General features: G+C 39.3%; 3 protein-coding genes across 5 annotated transcripts in view; all 3 read right to left on the reverse strand.

Moving 5' to 3' along the window:
* Positions 1–9,016, reverse strand: part of LOC110025284 (uncharacterized protein YnbD-like) — a 28,989-nt gene extending 19,973 nt beyond the window's left edge. For 2 of the 3 annotated variants that reach the window (XM_020725689.1, XM_020725688.1), the window contains exon 1: positions 8,798–9,016. The gene's annotated coding sequence lies outside the window, so the exon portion shown is untranslated. The remainder of the gene's footprint in view (positions 1–8,797) is intronic. The other variant, XM_020725690.1, reaches the window with a different exon arrangement.
* LOC110025307 (uncharacterized mitochondrial protein AtMg00820-like) lies at positions 689–1,216 on the reverse strand. Its single transcript, XM_020725723.1, has one exon. The coding sequence runs from the start codon at positions 1,214–1,216 to the stop codon at positions 689–691; it is 528 nt and encodes a 175-aa protein (XP_020581382.1).
* Positions 9,017–9,630: 614 nt separating the features above from the next.
* LOC110025324 (pentatricopeptide repeat-containing protein At4g13650-like) lies at positions 9,631–11,943 on the reverse strand. The gene has a single exon (XM_020725737.1). It carries the CDS (start codon positions 11,751–11,753, stop codon positions 9,705–9,707), a length of 2,049 nt encoding a protein of 682 aa, XP_020581396.1. The 5' UTR covers positions 11,754–11,943; the 3' UTR covers positions 9,631–9,704.
* Positions 11,944–12,376: the final 433 nt, after the last annotated feature.

Raw genomic sequence — 12,376 nt, forward strand, 5'->3', positions numbered from 1 at the left:
CCTAGACTCATCATTCTCTTGTTAAGACAAGTGTTCCACGCCCTTGGTGCTTGGCGTAGTCCGTAGAGAGCTTTGGATAACTTGTACACCTTGTGCTCTTCATTCTTGACAATGAATCCTTCGGGTTGGGTGATGTAAACTTCTTCTTTAATATCACCATTGAGAAATGCCGACTTGACGTCCAAGTGGTGGATCTCCCACCCACGATGAGCTGCGAGGGCAAGAATTAACCTGACGGTATCGAGTCTTGCCACTGGTGCGAAGGATTCCTCAAAGTCAACTCCTTGCTTCTGCACGTAACCTTTCGCCACCAATCTTGCTTTGTGCTTGAGGATGTTGCCTTCGCTGTCTCTTTTCAACTTGAACACCCATTTTAAGCCGATGAGCTTGTGACCGGGTGGCAAGTCGGTGAGCTCTCACGTCTTGTTATTCTTGATGGACTCGAGCTCTTTCTGCATGGCCTTATTCCACGCCTCCTCGGTTGCCGCCTCGTGATATGTTGTTGACTCGTCAGTAGTGAGTAACAACAATTCATCAAGATCCATTTCTACTAGTGGTGCTTCCGCATAGACCTCGGCAAGTGAACATAATTTCTTAGGAGCATCTTCGGTTGTGGATCTTCCCGAGCTCTCTTGTTGTCGTTGAGAGTTCGGCGTGACCACTGGTGTCATTGGCGAGGTTGAGCCCGCTACTTCTCCGTCATCTTGTAAAATTCCGAACTCCATAGAATTTTGTACGAGCTCGTCATCATCGTTGCACCATTCCCACTTCTTCTCCTCTTTAAACACTGTCTCTGCTCACAAGAATTTTTCTGCATGATGGATCGAGAAATTTGTGCAACCGACTTGACGTCCAAGTGGTGGATCTCCCACCCATGATGAGCTGTGAGGGAAAGAATTAACCTGAAGGTATCAAGTTTCGCCACCGATGTGAAGGATTCCTCGAAGTCAACTCCTTGCTTCTGCACATAACCTTTCTCCATCAATCTTGCTTTGTGCATGAGGATGTTGCCTTCGCTGTCTCTTTTCAACTTGAACATCCATTTTAAGCCGATGAGCATGTGACCGAGTGGCAAGTCGATGAGCTCCCACGTTTTGTTCTTCTCAATGGACTCGAGCTCTTTCTGCATGGCCTTATTCCACGCCTCCTCAGTTGTCGCCTCGTGATATGTTGTTGGCTCATCGGCAGTGAGCAACAATAATTCATCAAGATCCATTTCTACTAGTGGTGCTTCCGCATAGACCTCGGCAAGTGAACGAAATTTCTTGGGAGCATCTTCGGTTGTGGATCTTCCCGAGCTTTCTTGTTGTCATTGAGAGTTCGGCGTGACCACTGGTGTCATTGGCGAGGTTGAACCCGCTACTTCTCCGTCATCTTGTAAAATTTCGATCTCCATATGAATTTTTTACGAGCTCGTCATCATCGTTGCACCATTCCCACTTCTTCTCCTCTTCAAACATTGTGTCTTTGCTCACAAGAATTTTTCTGCGTGGTGGATCGAGAAATCTGTGCGCCTTACTTCCGTCTTCGACGCCAAGATACACCATTGCTTGACTTCGATCATCGAGCTTCTTGAGATGTGGACCTGCAACCTTCACATGTGCGGTACATCCAAACACTCTCAAGTGCTTCAAATGAAGTCGTTTGCCGAACCATGCTTGGTAAGGGGTAAAATCTCTTAGCACCTTTGTTGTCAAGCGGTTCAAGAGATACACCGCATGTCGTACCGCTTCTCCCCAAAGGTTCGTCGGGACTTGCATGCTCTTAAGCAAGCTTCTCGTGGTGCCCATCACGGTGCGATTTCTCCTCTCCACCACACCATTTTGTTGAAGTGTGTACGATGTCGTGAGGTGACACTCGACTCCCTGTCACCTCGACTCCCTCTTCTTTGCAGAACTCCGCAAACTTCTGGGAAGTGAACTTGCCACCTCGATCAGTTCTCAAAATCTTCAACTTGTACTCCGACGTGCTCTCCACGAGCTTCTTGAACTTCTTGAATGTTTCAAAAGCTTCTCCTTTTTCTTTGAGCATCTACACCCACATCCAACGACTATAATCATCAACAAGTAAAAAGAAATACTTGTTACCGGCGAGTGATGTCGGGGTGATCGGACCACACAGATCCGCGTGCACAAGTTGTAGAGGGTGCTCGGCTCGGAAGTTGGCTTGGGCAGGAAACGACAGTCTTGTTTGCTTTGAAATCATGCAACTCTCACACACTTGGTTGGGGTGTGTGATCTTAGGCAGCCCTATGACCATCTCCTTCTCCCCCATCATTTTGAGCGCATAAAAGTTTACATGCCCAAGTCTCGCATGTCATAACCAAGTCGGATCTGCTAGTGATGCTAATAGAGAAACGGGTTGGCTGGTCTCGAGGGAAATCTTGTACAACCGATTTGGCGATTTTTCCACCTTCATCAACAGGGCGTCATTTTGGTCGAACATCTTCAAGAACGAGCCGACTAAGGTAATCGTGTTGCCTTCTTTTGTCATCTGACCGAGACTTATGATATTACTTTTTAATTTCGGAATGTAATATACCTCGGTCATTAAACGTTGATCACCGTTTTTGCATACAAACAGGATGGTTCCTCAGCCCTTGATCTCGATGAGTGAGCCGTCTCCGAACTTCACATTTTTTGTGATCTTCTCGTCGAGCTCATTGAACTTGTCATGTGGTTGTTTGCTCCATTGTCAAGATACCATACATCGGTGTGATTGTACTCCTCGCCACTTGCGAGGAGGTTCGTTTTGACTTTTTCTTCATTGAGCAACACCCCCTCTGGTTCCTTCTTGGACGATTCTTGCGTGAACTCTTTGAGGTTTGTCTCCTCGTCTTCGGGCAAGGAATTCACCACTCCCTCGGCAAACATCAACGCTAGCTCCTCATCATGGAGGCTAGTAAGGTTTGCTTCCTCTTCGACATTCTTGCTACGACAATCAGACGCGTAGTGTCCGTACTTTTGACAATTGTAACACTTCACTGTGCTCTTGTCTTTGCGGGGTTTGATGTCTTCTTGTAGAGGTGAGCTTTCTCCGCCTCGACCTTGCCCTCGTCCCCGCCCTTTGCCACGACCTCGGCTATCTCCGTTGCCGCCGCTACTCGATGATTTACTCGATGATTCAGAAGAAAAATCGGCTTCTCCGTTTTTCTTCATTCATGACATCCATTCTGCATGCGTGAGCAACAGGTGCTTCTCCTCCTCGTGGTCTCCGTAGCCGCGAAGTCTCTCTTCGTGGACTTTGAGACGACCGACGACCTCCTCGACAGTCATGTTCTTGAGGTCACCGAATTGCTCGATCGCAGTGATGATCTGTACGTATTTTTGTGGTACGGCTCGAAGGAACTTCTTGACGACAAAGATCTCCTCCACCTTCTCTACTAACGAGCGGATGTCTGTCACAATGGACGTCAATTTCATGGCGAAATAGTCCACCGTCTCTCCGTCCTTCATGCGGATCGCCTCGAAGTGAGTCCTCCGGGTCTGCACTTTCGCCTCCTTGACTCGCTCCACGCCGAAGTGCATCGTCTTTAGTGTCTCCCATGCTTTCTTGGCGGAATCATTCTCTGCCACCGTGAGAAGAACGTCATCTGGTAGCGCTTGATAAATGGCAGCGAGGGTCATTCTACCCTTATGCTCTTCGACCTCGTCTTGCTCCACGACGTCCCACACTCCTTGAGCTTGTAGGTTCACACGCATCTTCAACGCCCACACCGAGTAGTTACTCTTCGTGAGTAACGGATAAGTGAGCGTTAGGGCTTCCGATCTTCATTGTTGTCATATCTCCTTTGATAGCTTTGCTCGGTGACGACATGTCCTTCGACTAACTTGTCTCTGATACCAAATGTTGGTTTCAATTTAATGGATCGCTGAAGGACAAATTGAAAGAAAAAGAGACTAAACTTTTGGGAATTCTCTTTGTATTATTTTGAAAGAGGAAAGAATATAAGTTTGGAGTGTATGTCTTACATTGCAGCACAACACCCAATTTATACTAACCAATGCATACCGAAAAAAAGAAAATGTACACAATAAAGGCAAAGAGAATTGTCGGTATTAAAAGCCATCAATTCACGTTTATTTTAAGACCTATATTTATTTCACTAATTGTGCAATCCATTCATGTCTATTATAAGACCAATAATTGAGTTATCAATTCATGCCTATTATAAGGCCTATATTTATTCCACTAATTGAGTAATCAATTCAAGATTAGACTCACAAGCGCTTCATAAGCCAGCTCGAAGCTCGGTTTGATGAAAAGTGCATGAATTTAAATCCATTTTCATAATTGGCGATGCATACCTATTAAGATTTGATTTAAGTCCCATTTTACGCAGCGGTACAACTGCGAGGCATTTTCAAAACGCCGATACGGGTGTTTGTTTTCTCTGTCTACGCTGCATTGCGGGATAAACTGGTTTTGCTTTTGTAATACACGCAACCTGCGGGTTCGATCCCGTGTCCCGCGTTCAGAGAAAATTGTTTATGGCTCTGCCCTCTCGTGCCCTCCGATGGTGTTATTGGCGGTGTTATAAGCTAGGTTATTTTTGTGTTATTGGTGAGATGTCGCGGTGTTATTCGCGTCCTTTGCCAGAGTCAGTGTTATTCGAGTTATTTTGCGTCAGTATTCAGGTGTTATTGCGGTGTTATTACCTAGATTTTTTGTGCTATTGATAAGTTATGCTGTGTTATTCGGGTCTTTTGCCCGAGTCAGTGTTATTCGAGTTGTTTTTCAGAAGTATTTAGGTGTTATTGTTATTAGCTAAGTTTTTTGATGTTATTGATGAGTAATGTGGTGTTATTCGAGCATTTTGCCAAAATTGGTGTTATTCGAGTTGTTTTGCGATAGCAATAATGGAAAATTAGTTTTACGCCAATAAAGAGTACTTTTAATCAAAAAATATATATGTTCATTATTTATTATTTTCATAAGTATGCTAAAATTTTTCTTGGAAGATTTGCATACATAGCACTCAATTTTTATATATTTACATATCTAACACCTAAATTTAAATTTTTACATACCTATCATCTTTTTTATGCATGCTAAGCTATATTTCACTTTTTGAAAAATAAAATGATGATATAAATTTTAAAAATTAGTAATCAAATAGATAATTTAATTTACTACATAATATTTATCCAGGATAATAAGTTAATTTAAGTTACTATATAATATTTATCCATAATAATATTTCACCTTATTTCTTATCCAGTTTAATGTGTCGGAAATGCTAGCTTACTTGTTAGAATTGCTACTTCAAATTGCAATATGGGAGAGGGTTTCGTAGCGAACTACTTGTTGATCATGATGCTTTACATCTATTGATTATACTGTGGAGAGGTTGCGGTGAGTACTTAGAGGGAATTGAGTGTGGCGAAGATGAGATACAAAGAGAGTAATTTTATGCAACTAATCGATTAATTTAATTATTATTATTTTTTTTTTAAGTAATCTTGGTACTCTCTCTAAACTGAGGTGTGTCTCTTTTTTTATACTGTTAAGAACTGGTTATTTGTTTCTAAAGTATCTAATTTATAGTTATGATAGTTCTGTTGTAAACAACAATACTGCACAAAGACAGAATGATTATTTATCTAAAAACAACTGCAAATCAGTTGTTTTTCAAATGCACAAGCCAAAATGACAGTCAACTTATCCGGATCAGCTGCTGATCAGCAGCTTATCTGGATCAGTGGATCAGTTATTTATCAGCAGATTATTAATAATCTGCAGCTGTCTCAAACAGAGCCTTAGTGAATGTCCAGTCATGCTAGAGTGATACATGAGTAGTTAAAATTTTTTTTTTTTTTGGCAGAAATCATTTCTCAACTATAGTCATGTTATTTAAGTATACTTTTGATCTATATTAACATTATCTATCCATCCAATGCACATTGCAGAACCAATGTTTTTTAGTGCAGAACCGTATTTCTTTAGTTTACTTTCAGTAGAGGGAACGACGTTATATCTATAATAGTTTTTCTCACTCTATGTTTCTAGTTTCTCGCAGATCCACTTTCTACAATCCCATTTCTATCACACATACCATAGCTATAAAAAATTTTCAGTAATGGCATTCATTGAGATATGTTAGCTAGGTGATTGGCAAAGTGAAAATATATGATAAAAAAGAAATTGGTATTTCACTCAATAAATTTATTCTAATTATGAGGATAATTTTGAAAAGTAAATCATAATCAAGATAACCAAAGTTCATAAAAATACTAATAATTCAAGTTTCATTGCATTACAAGAACCAAAATTAAATTTCTGCTAAACGGTGTGCGCAAAAAAATCTTTAAAAAAGATAAAGAGTTAAAATTTAAATTTGTAACATGGAAAGCTTAGATTAATCCAATCTCCCCTATTATTTATTCTATCTTCATCATATCCATGTGAAGTGAATTTGTAGCCCTTGATTTCTTCTTGCATCTCCTTGGACTAATCTTCTTATTTGTCAAGATTTACAACTCAAAAATTTTAAATTCTAACAAATACATTTAAGCTAACTCGTTCGTAAGCAGCATTTTTAACTTCAATCAATTAAAATTTTTCTTCATTAAAACCTAAGTAAAAACTTGACATTCAGAGTATAAGCACCTATATTCCCATGAAGGAAAGGTTGTTTCACTATGTAGCATCACCTTAAAGCAAGAAACTCTGCTAAGCAATCTTGTGGTAGTGATGCTCGCCTGTGAGGAGTGCCGGGAGTTATGGCCTCATATTGTCTTATGTGAGCACCTAGGAGAGTATCATGCTTGTCTCTAACAATATTCTCCTTTCCTACGATACCAGCTTTCTACCATGAATGGTTTTAGAATCATAAATATCAATATTAAAAATAAAAAAAAAGGCATAACATTCAATTGAAAGAAAGTTATCCATACTCGAAAAAAATTTAAAAAAACTAGGATATTCTTTACATATCTCGGGTCTATATTGTTCAAAGTGATGTCAATATAGATGGGGATGTTATAAGTATAATTCAAGTTGGTTGGTTGAAGTGGAGGAATGCATCCGGCCTATTGTGCGATAGAAAAGTATTGTTTTGACTTAAAAAGAAAATTTTATAAGATGGTGGTGAGACATGTGATGTTTGATGGCGCAGAATGTTGGTCTCTAAAAAAGAAGCATAAAACTAAGTTAAGTGTTGCTAAGATGAGAATGCTTAGGTGGATGAATAACTTGACACTTAGAGATGAAATACGAAACAAATGTATCCGTGAAAGGGTTTGTGTAGCTCCAGTGGCAAACAAAATTAGAGAGAGTTGTCTTAAATGGTTTGGTCGCATTAAACGTCGACCATCTATGATCCGGTTAGGAAAGTGGATGTTTTAGATTAGACTTATGCTAAGAGAGTCAAAGGTAGACCTAAAAATACAATACTTGGGCATATTGTATAAATAATGATCTTAACTTATTACGTATACATGGAAATATGACGCTAAATAAGACACAATGAATAAAAAGGAATCATGTAGCCGACCCCACTTAGTGGAATAAAGGCTTGTGTTGTTATTGTTGTTGTTGTAGGATATCTTTTAGATTTCTCAATACTTTCTGCAGGAATACCTTAAGAACATATAAAAGTGATAGAGTTTTGCATGCGTTTAAAATGGATTGAAAAGGCATGAAAAATTTTTAATTAAAAATGCTTTAAAAGAAGTATTCAATGTTACATTGGACCACATAAGCATTGATTATATAACTATTCAAGTTAAAAAATTATTAGTGTAAATGCATTGATTATTTAATTTAATAAAAATTTTAAGTCATTATTAGTCTAATCAGTATTAGTTACTAGTTGTAATATTTAGTCAATTACTCTAATTTGTTTTAGCCAAATTAAGGTTTATTTATTTTCTAATTAGTCTGGCTTAGCACCAATCAGCATAATTTGACCATAATTAATCTATAAATTAGCATCATAATCATTTATTAACTACTTTGATTAATCCATATATCAATGACTTCTTGTATGTTTCATTAGCCTAAGTTTAAAAGCATTAATTATCACAGCAAAACCATAAATAGCTAACCAATAAATTTCCTAACTCAGTAATTTTATCTTATTCAAGATCCACCTGTTAAACTTAAATATAAACTCTTAACAACATAAATTAAGTCCTGCTTAATCTAATTCATAACTCAATTCAATCTTAATTAGCTTAAGCTAAGGCCTGTTCAGTAATTACTCAATTAGAATCCAACTAAATCACTAATCAAACTACCAGTTTAAAACCAACTTAAGTTCTAATGCGCACTAATTAATAATATAAATATTCAAACCGTTTTCAAGCAATACCAACGGAATTTGATGAACTCGAATATACATGATGCAGTAAAATCGGATTTACTAAAATTGAATATACATAATGGATGTATTAAAACTTAACGTATAAACCAGGCAAAAAATAATTGATATTTTCACTGAATAAAATTGGTAACAACCTAAACGAAGATATGGAACCCAATTCAGCATCTTTCCGTTTCCGTGGAATCTACTGCTTTATTTTTACTCCAATTCAGCATTTTCCGCAAATTTAAAAGAGATTGCCCTCTACTACAAGCTAACTCATCCGATTTTCTTCCGGAAATTAAAAACATAAAAGGAGTAAAAATCGCAAGCCCTAGAAATCCTTAAGAAGTATCTAAACTGGATGAAAACCAAAAAAATAAATAACAAATACTTTATTTCAGCCCAGATGTTCAAAGAAACCAAGCAAAAGATATGAAAACTTCATCCAAAAATCGAAAGACCTTTAGAAGTAAATAGTGTAAACAATACCAATAAATGATGCGAAGAGGATGGAAACGAGTTGCCAGTTCCTATCAGTTAGGGATTAGGAAGAATAATTTGAGCTCCCTGCGTCCCTAGAGCACGCAATTCGAATCATCTCCGGGAGCACGGAAGCGTTTTGTCCTAAATCCCTAACACCTGCTTTTGTTTGGCTGCAAGTAGGATTCAACTAGTAGGACTGTAGGATTTAGAAATTCTGAAAATATTAATTGAAGGTTTGCATACATAACCCAAGTCTTATCAAATTACATATTCAACGCTAAACTTCAAATTTTATTTATATCTCATTTTATTTATGCATAAGAACAACCATCTCACTTCTTAAAATTTTAAATTATGAGATTTGAATGATATTAATGTAAAAATTAAAATTTAAATGTTAAATAGGAAAAACATAAGAATTAATTGGTATGTATGTAAATGCTCTAATATAAATTTAATTTTATATATTAAGAATATAATTATTAAATTAAATTAAATTTTATTTTTTAATAATATTAATTATTAATATTTTTTTGAAAATGATGATAAATTTATATTTTGCAAACTTAAAAATGTATAAGAAAAAAATCTAATTCAACAAAAAATAAAGTTAAGAGGATTAAAGGGTTCTATTTTGCTTTTTCAGATTCATATCATAGTTGTGTTTGTAGAACTGATTTCTTACTATTTTCTAGAAATTTTTGTGGTTGATAATTATTTTTTTGTAATCTGACGTATTAAAACATGGTGGTTATCAGAAAATTAAGATCTAATTTTTTGAAATCTAAGTAAATTTATACTAACTTTATAACTATTTCTTCAAACAACTACATCTCCCATCAAATAAATCATAAAATCATTTAATATAAATCTAAACCACCAACATCTTTGCACTGGAAGAATCCCTCTACAATCACCAATAATCCCTGCAAGAGCAACTCCCATCCCGAAAATGGTGAAACCGAGCACTATCCCTTACAATAATCACCCTCTCCTCTACCTTCGCAATAAGCTTAATCGCCGAATGGCAATCCACACAAACCCTCAGATTCTTCTTCACGATAACCGGCTTCCCCACCGGCGAGCTTATCAGAGCGAACGCCACCGCGATTCTCTCACTGTGATGCCTCAAAAGCCTCTCCTTTTCGCTTTCCTCGACCTTGCTCACCACCGCCGCCGTGTATGGCACATACCCTTCTTCTCTGATCCGCACCCACAGCTCCTCCATCTTCTTGTAGATCTCATCCTTCCTAGGATGCGACCAATCCTCTGCGCCAAACACGTGCGTCTTCTGCTCCACCTCAGTCCAGCTCAGTCCCGGCAGTTTCTTCCTCCCGTTATCCTTCATCAACCTCCTCACCGCCTTCACGTCCTCCCACTGCCCCACGCCGGCGTAGATGGTCGAGAGAAGAACATGGGTTCCGCTGTTCTCCGGCTCTAGTTTCATCAACTTCTCCGCCGCCAGCTCGCCGAGCTCTTTCCGCCCGTAAGTCCGGCAAGCGCCGAGAAGAGAGCACCAAGCGTGGGCGTTGGGCTTGCAAGGCATTTTATGGATGAATTCCTCAGCTTCCCGGAGCTTCCCAGCTCGGCCGAGCATGTCGATTACACAAGAGTAATGCTCATCTCTCGGCTCGATGCCGAAGGTTTCGTTCATCGAACCGAAGAATTCAAGCCCCTGTTCTACTAGCCCGGAATGGCTGCAGGCCATAAGAAGAATGATAAAAGTTATGTGGTTCGGCTCGATGTGTCTTGCAACCATTTGATGAAATGCCTCAATCGCGTCCTGGCCGCAGCCGTGCTGTGCAAATACGTTGATTATGGAATTCCAGGTGATGTTGGTTGGGTTCTGAGTCTCTTCAAAGATTTGATATGAAGAGGAGAGAAGGCCGCATTTGCCGTACATGTCGACAAGGACGGCGCAGACGAAGGAGTCGAGGAAGAAGCTGGTTTTGATCACCTGAGCATGGAGTTGGATTCCTTGATCCAGAGCGGCATCGTTGGCGCAAGCCTTGATCAAGCTTGAGAAAGTGAACTCGTTGGGGTAAATTCCACGCCTTTTTGATTCCACGTATGTGGTAATGGCTTCCTCTATGCGGTCCACTTCGACATAGCCGTCGATCAACGAGCTGCAGGACACAACGTTCCAGCCATTAGAAGAGGTATCAACAACAGTTGCAGCGCTCTCCATGTCTCCGTTCTTGGAATACATGTCAGTGAGTGAATTGTTGACAATGTTCTCTGTCGAAAAGCCTGACTTTACCACCCTGGCATGGATTGAACGGCCGAGCTGACCAGCTTTCAGCCCTGCACAAGCGCTGAGAGCGCTGCAGAAAACATGCTGATCGGCGGCGAGGGTTTCATTTTCAAGGATACTGTGAAATGCCACCAAAGCTTTGTCAAAATCACCGTTTTTTGCATACCCAACGATCATGGCGGTCCAAGAAACCTCGTCTTTCTCCGGCAGCTCCTCGAAAATCCTGCAAGCGAAAGCCAAGGAGTCGCATTTGGAGTACATGTCGGCAAGATTGCTGCCGACGAACAGCTCTGTGTTGTAACTTAGCTTCAGGCTAAGAGAGTGAAGCCGCATCCCGACTGCAAGGGATCCGAGGGCGGTGGCTGCTTGGATGGCGCTGGAGAAGGCGAACTCAGTCGGTTGAATGCCGGAGGCGCGCATGTTGTAGAAGGTTAGGAGGGAATCGAGGAACCTGGCGTTGTGGGAGAAGCCAGTGATCATGGCAGTCCAAGTGACGAGGTTAGGTTGCGGCATACTGTCGAACATGTTGAGGGCATGGGTGAGATCGCCGCATTTGGCATACATGTTGAGAAGGTGATTGGCGATGAAGGTAGAGGGGATGCCGGTGGATGTGAGGAGGTGGGCGTGGAGCTGCTTGCCCTTTTGAAGCTTACCGTTTCGGGCGTAGGTTTGAATGAGTTGCGTTAAGATGGTGAGCTCTTTTAGCATAACTGAAGATTCACCATTAGCAGCTGAGCTTCATTCGTTTGAGATTTGAGAATTTGTAAGAGATTGTTATATTTATAAAGGCAAAATTTTTATTTTATTTTCTAAGCTAAAAGTGTTGTGTAATTTTTTTTTCCTTTTTTGGGCTTTGCAACCACCACCAAGCTCACCTTCTTATTTCTTCTAACTATGGAGCTACTCGTCCTCCTTAATGGTCAAATGACTTACCGAGCTCCTACTTATTGTTTTATACTTCTCTTTCTTTCAATAATGTCGTTATCCAATTTAAAATCAATTATTTTTTTTCAGTTTAGGGTTTAGTAATCCCATAGGTTAGAATAAGGTTAATTTAAGATAAATCTTACACCTTATGATAATAATAATAATAAATTTATTTAATAATGAGTTTGAATCTATGGTGAGATAAGTAAGATTAATTAGGCTATGTCTAGCTTAATAACTGATTAATTTTTAGTATGCTTATAAGCATAATTGTATTTTAATTAGATGAATTGTTTTGTGTAAGATTTTTAGTATGCTTATAAGCAAAAAATTTCACTATGAAAGAATCATAGTACAAAATATACTACTCCTATCCATTATATGCACCACTGAAACTTATAACA

Source organism: Phalaenopsis equestris, unplaced genomic scaffold, assembly GCF_001263595.1.
Source record: "Phalaenopsis equestris unplaced genomic scaffold, ASM126359v1 Scaffold000297, whole genome shotgun sequence".
In the NCBI taxonomy this organism is placed as follows: Eukaryota; Viridiplantae; Streptophyta; class Magnoliopsida; order Asparagales; family Orchidaceae; genus Phalaenopsis; species Phalaenopsis equestris.